The 24,348-nt window shown below is 41.5% G+C and overlaps 1 protein-coding gene across 3 annotated transcripts in view; it reads right to left on the minus strand.

Annotated features, from left to right (window-relative positions):
* The window catches only part of LOC130160991 (partitioning defective 3 homolog), a 343,348-nt gene that overhangs the window by 203,872 nt on the left and 115,128 nt on the right, over window positions 1–24,348 (minus strand). For all 3 annotated transcript variants that reach the window (XM_056363858.1, XM_056363857.1, XM_056363859.1), the window contains exon 4: window positions 1,472–1,656. In XM_056363858.1, coding sequence (XP_056219833.1) covers window positions 1,472–1,656 — 185 coding nt within the window. The remainder of the gene's footprint in view (window positions 1–1,471; window positions 1,657–24,348) is intronic.

The following is a 24,348-nucleotide window of genomic DNA, read 5'->3' on the forward strand; positions in this document are numbered from 1 at the left end:
ATTTCATTCAGATAACTGATCACCTGCTGCAGATGAAAGTCAAGAGCTAAATGAGATACTATAGAAAAAAATGTACTTTCGCCATAATTTGAAATGAACCTCTGATGTCCTTGTCAATCATATGTCCACATTTAAAGTTTAACTTTTTTTGCGTATTCCAGTTTAAAAAAAAAAAAAGATATCCATTTTCCCATGTAATCTGCACTGTAATGTCACAGTTACAGTTTTTAATCACTGAGCGCAATTATTTGTTAAATCCTGTTATGTAAAGTCTGCAACCCAAACCCTGCTTATTTCACAGTGCAAAGCGACAAAATATTAATATCCTGCAGAGTGTACACAAAGTGGAAGCCACGGGGCAGAGCAGAGGGGCCAAACTGCAGGAAAAAGTCTGAGTGAGAATCTCTCGACACTTCTGCTCCTCTGCTTTTACACGTTTTATTCTCTTTGAGCTCACAAACATTCTTACATATTTGCTCAGTTTCGCTCGGGCCAAAAAGGAAGCTTCTCTGACAAAATGAAAAGTCTGAAAACCACGTCACCCCAAACTTTCTTCTCCACCCCCCACCGCAGAGTGTTGCTGCTACACCGTTGGGGCTCTGTAAACTAAAGGATCTTAAAATCAGGTTATCAGACAACGCTTCTAGACAAACTAATTATGTGCAGGGTTGCCGTGTCACATCCCAAGCACTCAATCGTCTCTCTTTTTCTAACCTCCCTGTTTCATTGGGAGCATATCTCTTTCTCTGCAAGATGTAGGAGGTTTATAAGCACCATGTGGGGGCAGCCATTTTGAGAAATTAATTGGCTTTGCTTCTCTTTTGGAAGCTGCAGGGGAGGGTGTACCTGAGCTACGCTTTTCCTTTTTTTTTTTAGGATTTATAATCAGAGGCTTAGAAAGTCTCAGAAAAAAGGTGAATTTCGAACAAAGGGGAAGGGTTTAACAATCTGTGCTCGTCTTTATAGAAGACAAGAAAGGGTGTTATCAGAAGGAACTAGTTTCAGATAAAGAGTATCTATGGCACTGCTGGATATCTGCAAGCAGGGCAACGCAGGTTTCATATCTAATGGTTATTTCTTTGATTTGGGGTGCAGAGGAGAGTAGGAATGAGAATGAGGGAAGAAAGCTCGGTAAGGAAGTTGAAAACAGAGACTGCTGGAGGTTGGCAGATTTCAGAGCACATATCTCTGACATTATAATTGATGCAGCTCAAGTTCATCTGCAGCACTGTGGAAAATAACTTCTGGGCCCGATGCAAGAGAATCAGTATATACTACTTGACAGCGGTGTTATAAAGAATGAATGCTACGTCGATCTGTTTTTATGCTCTGCACAGTTTTAACACCTTATTAGGTCGACATAAACCTTTACGACATAAATGGTGCATCGCAGTACGCAGTAGTTTATAAGTATTACTCTTAATAGCAGTCAAAAGTCAAGGTAAACACACTGACCAGATTTACATGTTACCTTTCGTTCCAGGCTGCCAGTACCAGTGCTTGTGTTTGGCTTGTGGTTGTACTTTTGGAAACCAGCAGTTGTGGACCAGCGAGCTGGGTTCTTTCTGGACGGTTCCTCTGGAGCAACTGAGACTTCACCCACAGGAAGGTCGACCAGGGAGGGATCACTGCTGGGACGGACGTGGAGAGGCATGTCTGTGGAGGGGAGAGTGGAGTAGAAAGAGGGTGGAAAAAAAAAAAAAAAAAAAAGGAGAGCGATGGAATGAGAGAAAATAGGGGACACAGGGAGGAAAAAAAGAGTTAGAGCAACAACAAACCACTTGCTGCTTTATCCACTTACTGAGCAGATCACTTTCCAACTCAGTGTTCCAACACATTTCTGGGGCCCTTGCTCTGTGTGGTAGCCACAAGACCCCTACAGCCCAGCTGAGACATGGGAAGTGGTGATTATAAGTACTTTTTGTTTTTATAAAAAGGTCTACTGAGCCCACAAGGAAACACTGTACAACTCAACTATGGAAGGTTAGGCTTGGCCTGAGTCCCGCTATAGTGAAAGAAATACCCTGTCGATTCGCTTTTAGCTGGAAAATTACCCAGACAGCTATAATTGTGTAAATATGAGAAAAAAGCATGCATGTGAATGATCATCTAAGCCGCTGCTCAGCCTATAGCCGCTCTAAAAATAACAATCGTAACTGCAGCAAATTGCACATATATCATGACTGACTCTCAAGATAAGGGGGATTTTTACATACCGCACTAAACAACTGAGGCTGATTCTGGAAAGTCTCCAGAGAATGAAACTAGGTCTCAGAACCAAAATTACCCCAGCCATCAGACATCTACAAGAAAACTGCCCAGGAAAGACTGGCCCATGTTACAGCTGCCACACTAACCGATCTGCAACTGAAACTAAAGTTCCCACATTCGATCAGAGCTGCCAAAACAAGTAGAGGGAGCGAAGTTGCTCCTCACTTCACACTCAGTTAAAACATTCAGCGAGAAATCCTGCCGATGCCTGTTACACAGCGAAAGGCGTCGAGTATATCCATGAGCTGTGGTGTGAATCATCTGGATTTTCCCAGAAGGCCATATGGATTTGTTTATGACATTCTAGCAGTCTGCGCGTTACACCCATAATTATGCAAATAGTTGGATAACCACCTGTCATCCATCGGCGGATCATTGCAGCGAGCATATGCCAGTGCTAAGCTTCCATCTGATACACCAGAGACACGTCTTAGTGGTGGAGGCGACACATTTTAATCATGGCTTACACTGTGCCGCAACTCGTGCGTATTTAATGCCGTGACAAGACTGGGGAGTTCTGAATGCAACTCTAAGTGTTTCTTGAGGCCACCTGCAGAGTAGTTAGAAACGAGACAGTATAATTATGCGACTGAATCCCAAAATAAAGGTGAGATCAACATGTGTTTGTCAGTGCCTGTATATTTCAGACGGTAGACGCGGATCTTTTCACAAAGCACCTTTCTTGGCCGCAGTAAATCCCATCCCTTCTCTCGCGTCCTTCACCTGTTCTTTCTCTTATATGTTCCCATCAGAAAACATACCTTCTGCCTTTCTCCTTCCTTACTATTTCTCTTTGACATATTTCACTCCTTTTCCCACCGCTTAATCCTCTCCTACGTGATAACTTTGTGGTCAGGACTCTGTGGCGCCAAACTTTGCTTGTAAGGTTGTTCATCGACGTGGGAACTGAAGCTTTTTCTACTATTACACTCACTGTGACTTTCACGGCTTAGTTTTGAACTATGACTAACTTGTAGGAGTCCGAATAGTTTAGGGTTTGCATACAGGTGAAGGTGACTGTATGTGAGTGTTTTGTATACTAATGCGGCTTCAGGTGCAGCAACAGAATTATGTCCATATATTTACGTCCACAGCCAGTGTTCAGTGACAGTGCAGGGAGGTACAGTGCCCTTTATGTAGTGAGTTGAAAAGTGAGGATGTGCGGGCAGAGACTTGTAACAGAAGGCCCAGATAAAACTAATTTCAACAACAATGGCTCAGTTCCAATTCATTTTTTAGTTACCTATGCAAGTGAGCCTAAATGGAATACCGTCATTTTTAATGTTGTAGATTATACCTGTGCTTTTCCTGCTATCACAAAATGTAAGCTGTGAAAAAGGTCTATTAACATTTGCCATTTTATTAAGCGTAACCATGATCCTTTCCTATCCTTGACCGAGTGTTTTAGTTACCTAACCCTATTTCCTTATTCATCATTTTCTTGCCACAGCTTATTTCCTTCTCTAACTTTGATCTGACCATAACTGTAGAAAGCAAGAATTTTTAAAAAATATTGGCACTGGTTGTTAAAAAAATGTTCTGGGGTTTTCCAATTACATATGATAGTGATTTGTCTGGTAGAGTTGAACAGCAATCCACTGGCCATTTAACATTACAGCTGTTTGTATCACAGAGCCTTACACTGATGTTAGTGTTGCTGACTTGTTTCATTACTTTCATTAGATTTCGCAATAGTTTAATGGTGATTAAACCGCATTTGAAAATACAGCGGAATTACTGAATACTGCCGGTCATTAATTTTAAGATGTATGTCGTAAAATCCGTTCTTATTGTTGCCAACTTTACTGCTGGGGTTCGAAAACGTTTCAGCCGCACCTCCGACGCTTGCAGTATGAGGCAGATGCCAATGCAGAAACATTTGTCCTGTTTTGGTGAAACAGATCTGTTGTCACAATCTGTCCCACAGCACAGCCCCCTCTCTTCCACAGAGAGCAGGGGGAGAATTCATTGTGTATGATGACATCTGGAAACTTCTAAGAATTCTCTCAGCAAATGGAGTTGGTGACAGAACTTTCAAACTACTTTTCCTAACTTGAGTTAATAAAACTGTATTTCTCGTGAGGCAATCATGGCTGCAAGTCACGTTCTCATGCAGTAACAGGTAGCTTGTACAGGCACACTTTCAAACTCAAATTCCCCCACGCTACCTCCGGTTAAAAGTTTGACCGAGCCACTCTGCTGACACAGACCCCGCTGACAGAACACACCAGCAGCTTTTAATATTTTCTGTAATCCTCTGTTACAAATGTGTTTCATTTATTTTGGCAAATTGTCTGTAGGCTTCCTCAAAGGAGGTCGGGGAAATCAAGTAAAGAAACCGCAGCTAGCAGCCAGACGGCCAGTCGCTGTGCGTTTACTCTTAAATTAGGTTGAAGATTCAATAATGGCGTTTAATAGACTTTGCCCCCTCTCGGTGACGGCTGGTTCACGACCAGTTCAGGGCTGTAATCACGTTCACCTCAGTCAGCGGGGGTAATTAATGTCCGGTATTATCCTACATGACAGGCTTAGAGATGACACACACACACAAACACAGGAAGACAGGGAGTGAGTGATGGGAGGATTTGAGAGGCAAAAAAAGAAACTGGAGAAAAAAAAACATCACGACATCAAATCTCTATTTCTCTGTATTTTTTCCAATAAAGTGATCCTTTTTATTATTAAGGACGTTTATATTCTATTATACCATATTAAGGCTTAATACAGTCTTGTTTTTGTTGTATCTCTGTGTGTGTGGATAGGGAGTTTGAGAAGACACTTAACGTGGATTAAAAGCCTTGGTGTGTTTCCCAGAATACCTCAAGGCTGGGCTCTTACTGGACATTTATCTGGGTCTTTGGAAACCATGACAACATCGATCTTGCTTTATGCAGCATGATTGTTTCCACATGTAACAGCATAAGATGTCCATTGTTGTGGACTTATCATTGATTTGAATCAGTTGAAAAACCATACTCACCCAAAACTCACACAAAAAAATTAAATTAAAATGCTGTAGATAAGAAAAGTTGGGACAACCTATGTGAGATGCAGAATTTCATTAAGTGTTGCACACTGTATGATACAATCTAGAAGATATCATTTAACCTCCTAGGACCTGGCGTCCACATATGTGGACCTCACATTTTGGGTTCTCTAGACCACAATACTAACTTTTTCTCAACAAGGGCCTGGTGACAACATATGAGGATATTATACTGAAATTAAAAATGCACGCCATGCAAGAGTTCGGGTCTTAGGAGGTTAATGTTGAATTTATAAATTGCTAGATTGGGCAATTCCAATTTCATCAGATAATCTCATCGCTGCTGATCACACGTTCCCTTCAAGATTATAAAACCTCACAGATTTGGATACGCGTGAGTGAGATTTATAAAGGATTTGCTTTGTTTGAGGGAGAAAACAGCATCTTCTGACCCTGTTTACACCTCTGATCTATGATTACACATCAACTAATAATGTCTGGCTGTTTTACGACGCCACTGGCTCCTAAACATTGAAAAAAACTCCCAGAAAAGGTCCGCTCTTTAATAAAATGCTGATCCATCACGGGTTCAAATCCTCACAGATTAACGTATGATAAATAAGAGAGTTTTTAAAAGTGTGTGCTTGTTTGTGCATTCACTGTTTAGAAGGTCACAATATGAAGATTCGCTCCCCTCCCCATTCTCCCCGACCAATTTTCCTCTGCTTAATTTGTGATGGGATTATCCCGGCAGTCCGAAGGGTTTGGTTGGTCCCACGTTTAATAACCAGAGCCGCCACTTCAGACCGAGCCAGCCATCGATCCAGGCTGAAGAGGGAGCGAGACCACTGGAGGTGGTGGTGGGAGGGCGGTGGCTAATAAGACGAGGCCCTAATCCAGCCCCCATGGTGAGGGATTACGGCCGGGGCACAGGGTCACAGAGATGTACACACACTACAATTCACCACAGGGAAGAGGTCGGACTCTCCAGGGGCTATTACCTCGTATTGCTCTGTCCTTTATTTATCTTTCACCCTCACCTTGTTTGGAGGAGAAATATATTCGCTTGTATGAATCGCTGAGGATAAAAGCATTGCCATATACACAGAGAAGGAAAGATAACACTCTATTGATCCCCAGGCAAAGAAATTTGGGAGAAAGTCAATATCAAAGTCATTCAGTTTAGTATTAGATTGCAGAACCTTAGAAATTCTGATTGCTGTAAGGTAACTCAACGTGATTCTGGGTCTACAGTACGGGCACAGCTCCTGATCGTTGCTATATTTTACGGCCAAATGACGAGCAAACAGTTTGACATAGGAAGGGATAAATTGTGAGTGAATGTTGTGGGCCTCGTTTCAGTTACAACAAACAACATGCACCTACTTCAAAATCAAAAAGCACTACTATCAGCCAATAGTGGAAATAAAGCCAGTAAATGACTTGTTAAGAATATCAACCAGCTGTAGATGAGTTCAGTGGACTCACTATTGTGAAGGGGAGGACACATCTCAGACCAATCAGCAAATGTTTAGGTGTTACAGATTTCAAATGGAAACGGTGATGGCCTATTTTCCACCAAGTAATTATTCAGTCATTAGTTTGGGAAGAAGAAAAAGAAGACCCTCTCTGTCTTTTCACTTCACTCACAAATTCCAAAGCAAATACCAATGACAGTCTAGCAAAGAGTGTGTTACTTCAGTCAGGAATGGAAACGGCTCGTGTTGAGAGGAGATAACTGTCACATATTGTCAAGTCCACTTAGCGCCCGTCTCCAGCCAAGTGCTTGTCAGACAAAAACATTAATAAACACTATCATTAATCCTTGACAAGATGTTATTCCTCTTTATGAATGAGATGACGTTTAAGGACACCCACTCAGACAGTCACATTCTTTTAGAGGCCTTTCAGGTCCTCTTGATGCTGCTTGTTGTTCTGGTGCCCTTTCTAGATTTAGATGCTTTTACAATGAAGAAGGATGTTTTCCCCTTGAATTTATGTCGATTGATATATACATTATACATGTTAAAGTGTCTGATATTAGAAGTTAGAAAGCTACAGGGATGAACAGAACAGTGTGAGTGTTTTTTACCTGCTCAGAGGGAAAGTTTGGGTTGTTTGATGTGAGGTTGCGTGAGGTGCTACCTTAAGCGTTTCTGGGCTGGACTTATTATTGTGAATCTTGTATTATATAAAAGTCGGGTACCTTGTTAGGCCATTCGGCAAGCTTAAACTGTGCACTCACAGCCCCTTGTCTCTACCAGCGCACAAACCGCAACCAAGTCTATATTTGCAGCAGTGGTGGGGGGGGGGGGGGCTCCTCCTCAAGTGGTGCAACCGCGGTGTGCCTTGAATTGTAAGTAGTCCAGCTTACGACCCAATAACAGCTATGAACTCCCATTCGGGCTCATACAGAGTTATGGGAGATGTGTTGGTATTATCCATGGAACGTGTGTTTTCGCCTTTCATGTTTGTTTGGAGGCATGGGCAGGGTCAAAAAGAGAAGAGGAGAAAGTTGGTGCGGAGAAGGCGAGAATTAGAAAGAAAAAAATGACTGGAGGAGGATGCAGTGAATTGTTCCAAAATAACAGATATTAAGTATCCAGTAAAGAGCCGGCAGGTGAAATGCTGAGCAGGGACGTCGTGGCTAGGTGCTCGCTCAGGTGATGTTAAATTTGGCTGATATAGCTAGCTACTAGTTTTTGGGGCAGACCTATGCTTCCATTAGCTGGCTGTTTCGCTTTGTGTGTTATTATCAAACCTCGGACAAGACAATGCTATAATATGTGCATTATTTAAGCACTTTACAAGCCCCCCCCCCCTTCCTTTGGCACTACATTTACTCAACCCTTGAATATCTGCATCCTTTACCACTGTATTATGCTTCAAATCAGCTCTTTGAGTCATGATTTCTGGGCTGTTTGATGGCAATACAAAGCATCGATAATATTCAAAATACAGCATACACTCAACCGCTTCTCCAAACTGGGAGTGTGCTGACCCAGACATACTGCAGGTAACAACCCCTAATCAAATAACCTGAACTATCACTTTAAGTGTAATTAGCTGGATGACCTGTTGGCTACATCTGTGGTGCAAAATTGATTATATGGTGTCAAAATGTCACACTACAAAAACATTCTAAATAAAAAATTATAAAAAATCTACACATACTATTTATATAGTCATCATTCAAGTTGTTCATAAACATCACCAACCTGTAGTACAGTTTTATCAATTTCGCTTTACTTCCCCATGTTTTCCTCAAGTGGCTCTAGTGACGTAGCAAAAATCAGCTTCCAACTCGGTGGTGACAGAGATGGGGGTCAGCTCTAATGTATTAGCTGTGGAAGTTTCCAATCACTCAAATGGCATGGCAAAACAGAAAGAGTGTCCTTAGTATACCTGAAGAGGAGGGAGTGGCCCTTCGTCCTGACTGGCTGCCAACTCAGGGTAATGGAGCTCATGCCTCAGCATACCGATAAGGCTCCAGAGAGGACACGCCAAGGATAGAGAGCTCGAGTGTGTGTTTGTGTTTGTGTAGTTGTATTGTGAAAGGCCACACAGGGGTACAACAATCCAGTCAAATTCTGCCACTCATCAATTACAAAAGAAGCCAGTTCAGATTTCGTATATAGTCTCAAGTGCATATAGTTAAAAGCTGCTGTGGGAAATAACATCTCAGCATACAAGTCCAGAGGTAATAGGTTACTTAACATTTTTATGATGTGCTGAGCTTGAATTAGTGCAATGTTTAGTGTCAGTCCCTAAGAATTAGATAACGATCTTCTTTCTTGATCCATTTTTTATTTTTATTTTTTTTTTACAGATGTTCATCAATCATACAAGGACAAATCCAGTGTAAACGAAGAAGGTAAATCAGTTCCTCCACACACAAAAACTTCTATAAATCACATTCAGTGCTGTCACGACTTTTTCTTGACTAGAACGCCATTTGCTCCGGTGTCATTGATTTCATTGACACCTCAACAAGCCGACGCCTGTACACAGGAGGTTGTCAATATGTGAAGGAAAATCAAGAAAACATGGTTGGGAATTTGACTCATGAAGGTTCTGATTAAAGTGTAAATCCACCTCGAGGGGTCAGTTTTGGAAAAGTAGCTACTCTTCACACAGTTACAGCACAACATCTGCAGTGCACTGAACAATTACACACAACAACATGCTACGATGCATCCAGGGGTGGAATTTTCCTGTACAGTAAGATGTGGGTGAAAGGTTATGGAATAAATGAAGTCAGGTCTTCACCAGAATTTAAACACAAACGTGTGCATCCAGTAAGCATACAGGCACTATCAGCCAACCAGAGATGAGGACTGTCTGGTGTGTGAATTGGATATTTTCTCTTGTGGCCCTCTAGCCCTGGCATACTCCGAGTCTTTGCTTTCACATCGAGCTGATTTAAATATAAATGCCATCTGACCATGGCTTCATGAAATGTCTAAAAGCTGTTTTTTTTTTCTGGGCTACTTTGAATACTTCAAGCCTGGGCCAGTTCAATGTCTGAATAAATTATGGCACTGAGCCATTTTAACTCTCTCTCCAACCACTGACTACATATTGATGTCCCTTGTGTGCAGTGGAGGGGGATTTCCACTGAATACACCCTGACCTGAATCATCCACAGGGGAACAAAAGGTTCCATTTTTTTTCTGGAGGAGGGGGTGGGGGGCAATAGAGTTCTGCAGTGGTGGGAACCAGAAAGAGATGAAATATGTAGAAGACTTTTAATAGGATGCTGGTCAACTGAAGCCAAAATAGGGTCGAGAACACCTCTCCGAGTGCTCCTGTGAAGTGTTTAGCAAACTCTAATCTGAAGTTATGTCAGAAAGAGAGAAGAGACAGACTTTGAATAAACATCAACTGTTGACCTTTAGTAAGGCTGGAAGATGAAATCAAATGGATGGAAAAACACTTTAAAGCAAAGGGGCACTTATGAAAACAAAAAGCCTACTTGGCTGTAGAGCTAAGTGCCCCACTGTCTATCCACTGGGTATGTGCAGATTTGTGTGTGTGCGTGTGTGTGTGTGTGTGTGTGTGTGTGTGTGTGCGCGCGCTCGAGCTTTCTGGTATGTGCAGACATACATGCATAGAAATCAATTTTTGTTTTTCGTGTCCTCTTTGTTTCGCAGCAAATTCTCAATCATATTGCAGCTGCTTGTGACTGGTAATGGTAATAGAACAGGGAGCGTCTGCTAGCTTCTCTTTCATTTCCTTGTCATCACAGACCAAAACCTTTAAGACAAAATAAATCAATAAACGTGCATTAGCAAGCCAAGATAAAATGCTGAAAATCTGTGTTGGGGAAACAAAAAAAAACAGTGTTTCTCGTATGTTACTAGTTTGTGTACCTTGTATTTACCGTGCACCATTCAGCTGTTTGTGCATAAAATGACTTGTCTACAGAGAAATCAAAATTGTGTGTGATTTCCTTTGTTCAGAAAAAAACATAATTTATCACCTGTAATCTCAATTTTATCGCCAAACTTTACCACTCAACAAGGACCCGACCACGTGCCCAGAAAGTTCTACTCTGTTTGGTTCAGTCTTCAATTAAAAAACTTCACGTCAATCATGTTGGTTTTGGTGTTGGTATGATGTCCTATCACAGTCCATAAGTCAAAGCCTGAGAAAGGAGAGAGCTGCATTCCCACAGAGTTGCTGAGTCAGCCATCCCGTTTTCATTTTGAACAAGAAATAGAGAGAGACAGAGACTGATTCTCTCCTCCTGACAGAAAGACAGTACAGACTATTTACTGGAGAGAAAGAGGAGAGGATGTCAACCTTCCTCAAGCCCTCGGAGATGAGGCCTCCCACAGCAGACACCTAGACTCTTCAACAACAAAACAACAATAACTCCAGTGTGCATGTGTGCGTGTGTGTGTGTGCGCTGTTCACAGACTGTTTCCCTCGACAATGAAGATCTCAGAGACGAGGGGAGGGGAGGGGAGGGGAGGGGAGGGGAGGGGAGGGGAGGGGAGGGGAAGGGTGCCACGGAGTTCACTCCCCAAATCAAACCTGACTCATCTAGGTCGAGGCGGCGCTCGGGCTGAGACCCCGGAGAGCAACACAGCTAGTGTATGTGCAGGCATGTGTGTTTGTGTGTTGGCATGTGCGCACATATGAATAAGTGCAAACTTGAACATGATGTTGATGCTTATGCTGTAAAACAGTTCATTAACATTTGGGGTCAGGTGATAGGTGATAACCCCACCATTGATTTATTTGTGGAGGCCTGCCACAATATCATTACTGACACATATTCATTATGTTCAGTTGTTTATTTTTCAAAAGGTTTTTTGGCAATTCGATGTTTTGCGGCAGAGCACCTTGTATACAGTGTTATTTAATAATCAATTTAAACCCCCCACCACTTGCCTTATGCAGCAAACAGCAGCAGCAGGGACACTGTTTGTATTGTCATTGATTCCACCCCCTTAGTGCCCCCTTAACAGGGCGCCCGCCGCTTTGAGTCGATTTGGTTGGTGGTGTCGTGCCGGAATGTTTGCTGGATTTCTGAGTCGCTCAATGTTTTTTGTAACAATAAAAGTGTGAAAATAAATAAATAAATAAAATAAAATAAAGAGGTGATATGACATCATCATCACCAAAGTCAATCTCCCATTCTCTCTCTCCATTCAATTCAAAGGTGTTTTATTGTCATGTAAGTTTAGGAAAATAAATATTACCAAAGAATCAAAACACATTTTCCAAAAATACTAAATACATTAGTTATATATTTATATATGTTCATTATTTGTGTGTGTGTGTGTCTACGTGACTCCTTACCCTCAGGTTGTGGCATGCTGATATCTATCGATCACCTTCTCCTAGGAGTATTTTCAATTTTAAGACGTCATTTGGTTCATTGAAATTTGGAATTACAGAAGTGAACGGTTGAAAGTAAACATTCTGCATTTCATTGAATGATTTATGTTTCTGAATTTCTCTCCGTTCCACCCTTCCGTTAAGTTTCCCTTCAGATCTGTCTTATATCTCCATATAGCCTATAATAGTTTGTATAAGGACCCACTACAGGTCCTAGCCCCCTCTGCAAGGAGTCATCGGCGCCTGTTTGCTAACTTCGCCCCTGGTTTAAATCCAGTGGTTCAGATTTCTACTGAAATAGTAGCATATCAAACTCTACCTGACTTTTTATTCCTCGAAAATAAAATCATCTAATAAAATTGTGGTAAAAAAAACAAAAAAACAACTCTATCCAGACACACTTATGGAGACTCTCATCCACACCCAGGCCTCTAGGGAGCTGCTAATCAGCAAACCAAACAACCCTTGGCCGGCCCCAGGAACAGGTCCACAGCAGCACCTTCCATGTAAACACCATTCTGTGTGTTTCTCTATTATGGCCGGTCCAGAGGTACAGGCTCTCGGAGAGAAGGGGCCATAAATCTCACTCAGCCTGATATGTGGCCAAGTCGGTCATGATTAAAAACCACGGCTCTGAAAATGTCATGAGCCAGGAGTCGCAGAAGCTGGAGGCGAGGCCGAAGCTACAGGGCTTGTTACGTTTGAGGATTCAGTTTAGGTTGGACAAACAAATTTTGACTTGCTCCAAAAATATCAGAAAGCTGCTCCTGCTGAGATAAATAAAGACTTTTCCCGACGCAAACCTCCTCTCACTCCTGAAAAGTAATTTCAGTGCTAGTGATTACTTGAGTCAACGTCAGGGGTGTCAGTCTGTGAAAGCTGCAATGAAGCCTGCCTCCCTGCGCTTCAAAAAGCATCTCAGCCACCGTAAACAATTTTATTAATATGACTTCCGAAGGTGCCTCAAGCGAACTAGTGTAGTCTAAAGCTGAAGAGATTTTTACATCAAAATAAGATAAAAAAAAATTCTGAAGGTAAACAATGAACACAAGAAAAATGAACACAGCTGAACAACAGGTTCTCCATCAGTGCAACATCTTATGTCTTTGAGCTGTAATAGGCTTACAGTTGTTTCACACACATCTAGCGGGAAGATTCCTGATCTGTCTCATCAGACCATTCACCTTAACCTAAAATAAACCTATCCACACACATTTATTAAATGAAAGGTCCCTTCCCTTAAGCTGTGATGGATGCCATGTGAAATGTTGTGAATAATAATGCTAAAGGCCAAATTCTGACCTTTAACACCAAGCAAGAGCAACGTTAACTCACTTTTTAATCCTGATTACGACCGGAGTGTTACTGCTTGACAAGGGCAAGTTAACCCTTTCATTTGTTTTATATTTCTGCATTTAAGTTATAATATGCTTTTCCACATTAAACTGTCTAAAAATGACTGGACCTATAATATGTATAAATGTTTGAGTCATGTTCTTCCATTACAGTGTGTTTCCAGAAAATTTTAAACCTAGAGAAATACGCGATTTAAATCATGGTAACAGTGCATCACGTCATATCCCTTATGCACATGTGACAGCGTTGTGGTTGCCTGCCAGAAGTGTTTTAAGGCACAATTTTAAGATACACTTTTTACACCTTGGTGGTTTTTAACTATGTATTTTAACCAGATGAAGGACTTAAGTTATGAGAGAAAAAAGCTGATTAAATGTTAGGCAGATCAGCTCACAGCCGCTCAGAGACGTCCTGTGTCTGCTGAACAGCGTCGGAGAAACACTGATTTTTAATGTGAAACTGCTTTAGTTTGTTACGGAGAGAACGACACCTCTGTGGATAATTCAGCTCTCTGTAAAAACCTCCTGAACGCCCGACACTGAAGGAAGCCAAACCAGCAGAAGCTGACGGCAATGGTGGTAAAGAAACAACTCCCATGATCCTGTGTTATTTCACAACATCACCAAACGCCGCCTTTTGTTATTGTTTTGATTAAGAGACAGCTGATAGCCGATGTTACACACTGTGCATTTCAGCGGTTATACTGTACCTGCAGGGGCTAAATGTATAGCCTCAGAAACGACACTACTCCTGACACTTGACTCCTCAAACATGTAACTACATGTCAGGGCTGCCACAGCTACAGGGAAACCACACAAGGACCTAAAGACCTGTGCTTGGTCAGCATGGACTACTTGTCCTCGTCTTTCTGATGCTGGTAGAGATTATTCACACTGAGGACAACCTGAAGTAAGTCGGAAATACAGCTTGGTTAGTTTCTTCTTTTCACTAACACACATCTAGTAAAGTGATTTCCACTGCAAAACCTTCTGCTCACCGTGATCCCTGCTCTCTGTGACGGTATATGGAAGAACATGAATATGCCAGTTGCACAGAATAGTCCTGTATTCAGTATGTAAATGACAGAATGTAGGAAATACAACTAAAAAACAACATGGTCCGACCATGAACTATAAGTCAACACATATGCCAGCTTTTTATGGCATTTATTATACGTGTGAGATACTGTGCTTGTGCAGCAGGCTTACAAAATGATTGTCCTATACATAACAGGTGCAATTAATAGTAACTGAAATCCGTTTGATGCATCACTACAACAGCGATATGGAGACTGCGACGACTTACTAAAATACATTTTCCACTGTGGTCAAGCGTGTAATTTCAGGATCACTTTATAGAACAAAGAGTTTGCTTCTTCTATCTCCAAACAAGATAGGATCGAAAGGGATTTAATTGTCACGGCCGATGCGTGAGCGGAAAGTGGAGGCTGATGAGCGAGTGACTGAATTTCAGTTCCTGGCAGGTCAGACAGCATCTAAAGCACGGAGCTCACTCTCGTTGCAGTTTCCAGACACGTACACAAAATCCATATCGCAAACATTTCAGCCGCGAGAACAACTTCTTCCTCTGCTCTGAACAAAAAAAAAAACATCCTCACACCAGCTGCTCTTTTCAGAAAAGATGACAAATGCAAAAACTTCCAGCAGACTCCCCAACTTTTTTCTGGACCCTTTGATGATTTATTGGGAAAAACAGAGAGTTATTTGGTGTGTGAGATGAGAGGAGTGCTGCGGGAGGAGTGATATGGGCACTGGTGTGAGGCCTGGCTTAAATGTGTTGTTGAATGAACTGAGACATTTCTGGTTAAAAAGCGTGTCTACTGGGAGCCGCCACTGAGTACATATGCTAATCTTAAAACAGCTCACACACACACATAAATCTATTTCTGCTCAGATGCGCGCACACACTCACTCACACACACACACACACACACACACACACACACACACACACACACACACACAACAGTATGTATGAGGTCAGAGTCGTTTACAAGCAAAAAGTCAAAGCATATCAGAGATGCGCTCTTTCCATACCGCAGAGCAGAGCGACAAAAGACGAAAACAGAAGAGAAGAACTCACAAACTCAGCGCTGCTCGGCTCGATGGGAAGAACTTTTATTAGGACTGTTTTAGAAAAAGTGAACAGAGGATCCTTAAAAAAAAAAAAAAAAAAAAAAAACAGATGGCATTGTGATGTGCAGACTGTGTTTTGGATATGCGTCACTCTGATCAGTCACGCAGTGGTATGAAAGCACATGAGGTTTTCATAGAGATTTGAGGCAGGGGGTGATGAGAGGGAAGCAGGGATTTAGAAAATCGAACTTTTTCTAGTTAAGTATGCCTGTTAGGAATAACATATATAATTGGGAAACAGGGCGTCACACAGGGTACAAAGACTTTTCTTCAGTTAATGCTGATAATGACAATATCTCTCAAGATAATGCTCGGATAGAGGGAGAGAGCGGTGGATGGGAATTATATGAGAGTCACAGGGAGGCTGAGAGGTTAAAAGGTGATATGTGTATCGCATGAACATCAATAAATCATTACCACGCTGCCAACATACACCACTAGGTTAGATTTCACACAGATTTCGCTGCACGTGTTATGGCACAAAAGGGATCGCTTTACATCTTGAAACAGGGTGACGTTCTTTTTTAGTGCAAGCATACTGTAACTTAGGATTCCAGAGTTTCCTCGCGCTTGTAGATGGAGCAGGTGAAGGGTCTCATAGCGATGGCAGTGCGTGACCTCACAGGAAGGTTTAGAGGATGATGAAATATGCAAGCAACTTCTGAGCAACTGCAACAGCTCTTGATGTACTGAAGCCCCGATCATGTGCTGAAAAGCATGAACTTTTTCTGTAAGCGTTTCTTCTTTCACAGGTGTCTGGACACACATAGTGCCATTTAACTCTGAAGACCGTACATGGCTCACTCTAAATTGTGCCGTCACGCTAAGGTGGAAGTTTGCTAACTATTTTATTTCTCGACACATTTAAGTTCTTGTCCTTTGGACTGCACCCGCCATAAACAGGATCACTGCCCAGGTTGGTCTCAGTTCAAAACGTCACACCAAAGTTTATTTAAGATAAGACAGTCTCCTAGAAATTACATTAGACTCTTACTACCTGTTTTACAATGGGATGTCAAACATAATCACTGTCTGGATTATGTTCATAGGCAATGGTTTTTCAAGTGCTGCAGTTACGTGCAGTTAGTTGTAGGAAGGCGGTTGAAGGTGGTGAGTGTACAATTTGCAGGACTTTAATGTGGGAGACCACGGTTTTCTTTTTAAGTTGTGTTCCAAGTTTGTATGTAATGTATGTATGTATTTTGAATGTAAATTGATGTGTCTTGTGAACTTTCTCCTGTTTTAAATCAGAAAATGATCTTGAACCCACCTAAACCAAGTTTAGCCAGTGCCTAAACACAACCATAAGACTATTTAATAAAGCAGTAGTTGGAGTGAGTCAACACTGTATTGCAAGATCAAATATTTTGGGAGTATAACTAATGAAATATGTTTTCAGTTAACATTTAGAGAAACAAAACAACAATTCCTCATTGTGTTAGTTGAAAAGGTGAATTAGATGGTATAATGTTGACTCCAAAATGAATTTTATAAATTCAATTTATGGAGAGTTGGAATAAGTAAATGGGCTGTTTGTTTGCAGTATGTACTTATACTTGTCCAATAGAGATGAAGACAAAATTTCAGTTCCACAGTTATTATTATTATTATTATTATTATTATTATTATTATTATTATAACAATTTAACAAATGTATAGTTTTTTAAGTTTTAAGTATTTTTTAAAGGGTGATGAGTTGTTCTGTAACATTCTGAATAGTCAAGTCAATTTTTATTTAAATAACACCAAATCACAACAGAAGTTATCTCTTTAACGGAAGCGCTTTTCATATAGAGCAGGTCTGTACTGTACAGAGACCCAACACTTCCCCCCATGGGAAAGCACTGGGCGACAAGGTGGCAAGGAAAAACTTCATTTTCAGAGGTAGAAACCTGGAGCAGATCCAGGCTCAGGGTGTGTGACTTCAAAGCTGATTTATTCCATTTCTTACTGTACTGGGGCTGCTAGAAAGATGGCTGCACTGATATCAGTTTCAAGAAAAAGGGACAAAAAAAGGAAGGTAGGCAAGGTTGAAGGTAAATGTATGTAACTGCTTTCTGAATAAAGGACTCTTCAGTCCTACTTGAACCCAGTCTCCGTTTTAAAGCATGGATCATGTCATCATCCTTTCCGAAAATCTGAGGGAGGGGGCACCCAGATTTGAACTGAAGACCACTTGATCTGCAGTCAAATGCTCTACCACTGAGCTGCACCCTGAACACTGTCCTCGGGCCTCACTTGGGAGATACAACATGTCGACTAGCTGTGGGTTTGATCTCCGCTACTTGACTAAATTTCACATGACAAAGACAATTTGCGCCAGCAGGCCTTAGGAAGTGGGCAGGAATTCAATCCTGCACGTCAATCTGCATCTGCTCTGCTATAAGACACTAAAAAAAAACCAGAGCAGCTCCAGGGTGTTTTCCTGCAGCTGACCAAGTGCTGACAAGTCCATGTAGGGAGCTGCAAATCAAAGGAGCATTTCATTATGGGTATTAATACAATATTATTATTGTTAATACAAAAGTGATGCTGTGATGAAAACAAAAATCTGCAACTGATCACCAAAAATGCAAGATAGACTTCTCACACACAACATATGATCAGCAGGGACTCTGCAGCAGTGGTGAAGATAGTTATGTCTTCACTCGCTAATTCCTGCAGGCACATGAAAGCATCTAAACCCATATTAATAATTAATAGATCAAATCAATGCCAAAAGACAATGAGCAGCTTTGTCCTCATTTCCAAACACTGCAGACCCAGAGCTTTAATCCAATATACCAACATGTGGTTTCTAAACATCTGCAAGGGGTAGCATCAAGAAAGTCACTGCACATCGTCAAATTAATTTGCTCTTAATTTTCAAACGGCTGGCAGAGACCGATCCATGAGAAAAAACAATAAATCACGCCGATACGCGAATATGTTTTGCTTTCATCAAAGCTCTGACTGTGAGCCAAAGTAAATCTTTCTGAGAGTGATCATGTTTTCGGGAAGACGGGAATGTGGTAGAGGAGTTTTATGGGATTTCCCTGGCGCTCTGGGGCGGAACGTATCTTTGTGGATCTGATGAAAAACATGAGGAGGGACAGTCGTGGAGCGACGGACGCACTGTAGCTGCGACCGAGGAGATGCATCTCTCTCTCACAAATACGCTAGGACCAGTTACAGCATCATTCATGAAACCTTGACACACATTTATTCTACCGTCTTACTTCCTAACATGCATTGTGTGTTACTTTTCTGTGTGGGGGCAAAAAAATCCTGTTTTGTTGTTTTGTCTGGCACACCCGGAGTGAGATCATTTCAGCTGTTACCACTGTAAATCAACTTGTTTGAATTAGCTTCATGAGGCAAATCCCATATTCTTGATTATGAGGAAATGATGCATCACTGACACAACATATGCATAGGATTCATACAACTTATTATGATGGACTATTTCTGCACCAGGTCCACATTTCCATTGTACTGTAGCCACTACATGTTCTACACAGCTAGTACGTGAACGTAGTTTAAAAGCCAGCCAAACTCGATGTTCACGAACCAGGAAGTGAGCGCCTTGCTCCTTCATTGACAATCTTCACGCATGACAGGTGAAAATTCATGAGTGAAACTGTAATAAACAAAGAACAGAAAAATGTCTCTTAACTAGCACAGTACGGTTACTGTATGAATACAACTGACGTAACCCATCAGCACAATTATGATATGTCAACAATATGCTAACACTGTCATACATTAGCATCTAACATTATTGTAAATTAGCATCACTGTAACAGCAGAATGACTTACTGTTAGTGTCAATCTGGACATGAACGAACTGACACTGTGCATAGAAAATAAATCTAACTCACTTACACATGTTAACCAAGGTATTAACCAACCAAAACGTACGGCTATTGCTTTCGAGGGCATGAGAAAAGTGTAAGAAAGGAGAAGTTCACACTACCTGTTGTTCCTTATTGCACAAGCCTGTCATCAGTTCAGTGTAAATCAATGTAATACTGTGCTTCTATCTGGATGATATATTTCTGCATGAGTTATGAAAAGTTACAAAGAGCAATGTGCATTAAACTTAAACCTATAAAAATGAAAACAATTAACACGCACTGTCTATTTGTGTGTATACAACAATACTTCCATGTTGTCTGCGCGTGTGCAGTGTCATATGTGGATAAATGCCCGTTTGTCTGTCTGCATACATGTGTGTCTAAACCACATGTGGCCGCTCTGAACGCTTCCCTCACATGTGCTTCACAGCAGACCAACTTCACAGGTGACCTCCCCGCGGAAGACAATGAAACAGATCGGCGCAGGAGCGAGAGAGGCGTGGGAGGCTTTTACAAAGGGACTAATGAGATGGGTAGAGGAGTCGAAGGGTTGAACGTGGAGACAAAGAGATGCTAAACACCCCGTAATCCTTTGAGGACTTATCGTGCTGAGACCAGGAGGCATTGCCCTTGGCCAAATGTGACCCTCTTTTGACATGTCAAACACAATGTAAATGAACCACAGAGGTTCTCACTGACTAATGAGAGACACAGAGAGGCAAGACATGAAGGTGGATTCACTGTTACAGTTAAACCAATTTAACTAAAATATTTTTAATATGAATGGGTGTGAAAGCTTGAGTAATTATGCTAATTATTCTGAGGTATAATGATTGTAATTTTCATGAGTGTGATGCATTCTTGGATACAGTTTATCATATCTATTTATTTTCTCTTATTTGTGTTCTTTGTTTGAATGTTCCACGTTTTTTGTTTTTTGTGAAGAAATAAGTTTTCGAGTTGACCACACATATTAGTGGAACTAGTGACGTGCAGTGGATGCTAAGTTTTTCTTGCTTGTTCTCTTTGCACAGATGGAGGAAGACAAAAAAAAAAGTAAGCAGGAGAATTTGGAAGTATAAAAGGGGAGAGAAATATAAGACCAGTGTAATTATTTTAAGATGGAGGAGTTTCTCTTTCTGACAACTTCAGTGAGAGCTGCAGTGAATTAAACACCTCAACTGAACACTTCAAATTTGGAAGCCCTATTTTGTAACTTGAGCACTTTGTGATATTTTTTACCGGTCACAAATACAAAAAAGATACTGCACTCACCAACTCTTTCTTTGTCTCTATCAAAAACAAGATGAAGGAATGACCCTAACCTTTGCAATCCTATCTCTGGAAAGTCTCATCCCCTAAGTCACCACTCAAAGCAGTGCCCTTGTGAACAGGATTTCTCTCAACGCTACATAAATATGTTAGCGTTTACATCCTGCATAAACATTAAGAACCGGTGAAGTCAGAAATGGACAAAGATGCCATATTTCAGATCGGGACAGGCAGACACAAAATCCTGCTCATTTATGTCCTTCTGCTGAATGTCTTCACTATTGAGATGACACCAGCGTCAGTTCAAGCAAACTTTGGCTCCCTTCCCATGCTCCCTCTGTCATGAGGTCACGGCCAGTCACCATTCCAGTCTGTTTCAGCGTTTCAGCGTGTCAGAGAGTGTAAAATACTTTATTTTCCAATCAAGACCTCAGTGCTCCTGTGTTGGTTTAAGTGTGACACAGGTGACCTGCAAAACTGCTCTCAGCCCAGCTCAGGAAGTAATAAAGCAGTCAACAAACTCTCACACACTCACACTCACACACACACACACACACTCACACAAACACACACACACAACTCCACATGATTCAGCTGTCTAGCTACGGCTTTATTGGGATCCTGGCAGATGTAATAATAGGAATAGTTCTGCTAGCACATTCCCAGTGGTGCTGAGTGGAGACTTTGACCACTCTGAGCACTTCACACTTCATTACCAAAACACTGTCTCCACCGTTTAACAGTGCCGGCCGTTGCAATAATTAGCTATAATAAGCCCTGGATGATATTATGACAGTATGAGCGTATTTTATGACTAATATTCCCAGAGACTGTGAAATGAACGCCCACTCCCCAGCAGTTTTAAGACCCACCCTTGGCACTGCCTCTCTCCCCCCTCTCTCCCTCTACGAGCGCTAGTATGATTAAGAGTTGACATAACTAATAGCCTCTCCACTAACTCAGGTAGAGGGAGGCGGTTCACACTCTCACGAGGACCTGTGGGTTTAAAAGTGCTTTCAGCTTGCTAATGATGAGCTTGCTATCTCAACATCCTCACTGCTGAGAAGTGTACTCAACTCGGTAGATACTCGGTACAGAGTTGTTATGCACAGTTGGAGAGGCTGTGGTTTGTTGATGAATAAAAGGTAGAGTAGCTGTATGAAGGACCGCCATGACATAACCACATAGAGTACATTAGTGGTCTAAGACTCTGGGCATGAACTTGAACAATAAGTCACTTAATGACTTACGATTTACAATGATACTACGTGTTTTTCATTCAATCTCCTTTTCTGTGTCCCTGCATTGACAAAAACTGTGATCCATTGCTAAGAATCTTGGGAATTAATACTTGGAACAATAGTGGTTTTCTTACACAGCCACTTTTAACACTAGAGAATGAATCACTGGAGGAGATATAATACATAACCGTGGACTTTTTAATTTTTTGTTAAATAAATTCGGTTCTTGCTCAGCATTAACTGAGGAGATAAGGCTGTCAGGACAAGGGTTTCATGACAATGGATGGTGTCATGGCACTGCAGAGGAGGCGAGAGAAGCAGAGTCCTGAAGAGGGATATTTCATCACCACTACCCGGAGCCAAAAATAAAAGAGAGAAAGAAAAAGAAAACAAAGAGAAAACTTAAGAGCACCGGCCGAAAAATTGCGGCATGTTTCTCGGTAATTCCATTACCTGTACTGATAAAAACTCACTGAGGAATGAGAGTGCCTGCTGCATTCATTCTGCTCTGAAGTTCTGCTTTTGTAGAAACCAGCTTTACAGAGGCAGATGGTGAGGCAGGGTATAAGTAGTGCACTGCTAATATTGTTGCTATACGACACCTTGCAGGCCTTTAATCAACAGTCCATGGAACCAAAACTGGATTACCAACTAACAAGTCCCCGGGGCGACCAAGAGGTTCACAGTATCGTTTACCTTTGTGACCCCTATTTGTAAAGGTTACTTCCCAGAAACCCTAGCACCATAGAGCTTCAAGTACGAAGGGAGGGGCCCGAATTCAGCTTTAAGTGCTCACATAATGCTGGCCCATTCTCTGATAAAGTTTAACCAGATTATCACAAATTGACTGACACACAAAAAACCAATTAGCAGTATTCCAACATGATGATGGTGATTTTTTCCCCTCCGAAAACAGCAGCTCCACCTCCGTCACATTGTACATTAAACCTAACATTAAAATCACAAAAAAAAAAAAAAAATGGAGCGTCGAGCGGCGCAGTGGGTTGAGCAGGCGCCCCATGTGTAGAGGCTACAGTCCTCACTGCAGTCGGCCCCGGCTCGAATCCCGTATCGGACAGCCGTTTACTGCATGTCATTCCCCCTCTCTCTGCCTCCCCATTTCCTGTCTCTCTATACTATCCTGTCCAATAAAGGCACAAAAGCCCAAAAAAATATACTTAAAAAATAAAAAAACAAGTCCCTTCAGTGATCTGGGCTTAAATGACATTAATTTTTAGGATTGATTGGTGCATGAAAGAGTGCTTCAGTCTAACCTTGGTCCATTATGTTGTGAAATCCTGTATCTGCAGTTTGATGGTAACGGATTGTATTCTGTTCAAGACATGGTTGAGGCCAGAAACAATGCCGTTGGCCAGCCTTAATATTTTAAAATGTATGGCTGATTCATAGAGTTTTTCAAGAGGTTGGCCAACAATCTTTCAGCAGATTCTTATTTGGTTTGGACTTTAAAGTGGCCGATAAAGTCTTGTGAGTTGTAAAACGAATTTGTCTGCTCCCCCCAAAAGACCTAAGGCGGTGAAGTAAATCAATTATTTGCTTTGTCTTTTTGCAGACAAATTCAGTGTGAACTTTCCAGGTTGAATCATCATTACACCCAAATATTAACTATAACTTATGGTAGGAACTTTATGGGAGCCAGATGGTGAGCAAAATACAATATTGTCTGTTTTTCTATGCATTAATCTCAAGAGCATTATTATGACTCCACTCAACCACCTTGTTCACACCATGTTGGTGCAGCTCAGAGTTGCCTAAGTTACTTAACAGAAATATTAAGACTGTATCATAAGAATACTTTAGAATATGTAGATTTAGTGCATCACTGAGATGCAGTCGAGCAGCGTGCAGGAAGTGAAATCTTTTCCATCCACGGAAAACCAATATGAGTATCGGATAGTTTCTTTGTGTTTGGCCAAATCATTAAAAAGCCATTAACAACCTATTGTGTACTTGATGGAAACTAGGAGGCATCAGGGTGCATGCAAAATACACAGCAACTTACAAATGGGGAGTGGGGGGGGTTCAGTATGGCAAAGCTTTGCCCTCAGATGCACAGACGAGGTCAAGAACCTGTCGGTGAGACGAACTGTTCGAGGCGACCAACGGCAGCATGGATTGTCATAAAGCATCTTTACACGGACTCAAGAAAGCCGAGAACATATAATACTACATGTCTTTGACAAACAGCTAAACCTGTCATCAATCAACACTATACTTAACTATAATTTCGTGCCTGCTCAAATAGCCAATAGATTTAATCAGATTTTTCGCAGCAAGATTCAAAGAACTTTACTAAGAGAGAGGCGATGTGAGACAGGTTAACCAATCAGACAGGACCAATCAGCAGATGCCACTGTTAT

This window comes from Seriola aureovittata, chromosome 20 (genome assembly GCF_021018895.1).
Source record: "Seriola aureovittata isolate HTS-2021-v1 ecotype China chromosome 20, ASM2101889v1, whole genome shotgun sequence".
Taxonomy (NCBI): domain Eukaryota; kingdom Metazoa; phylum Chordata; class Actinopteri; order Carangiformes; family Carangidae; genus Seriola; species Seriola aureovittata.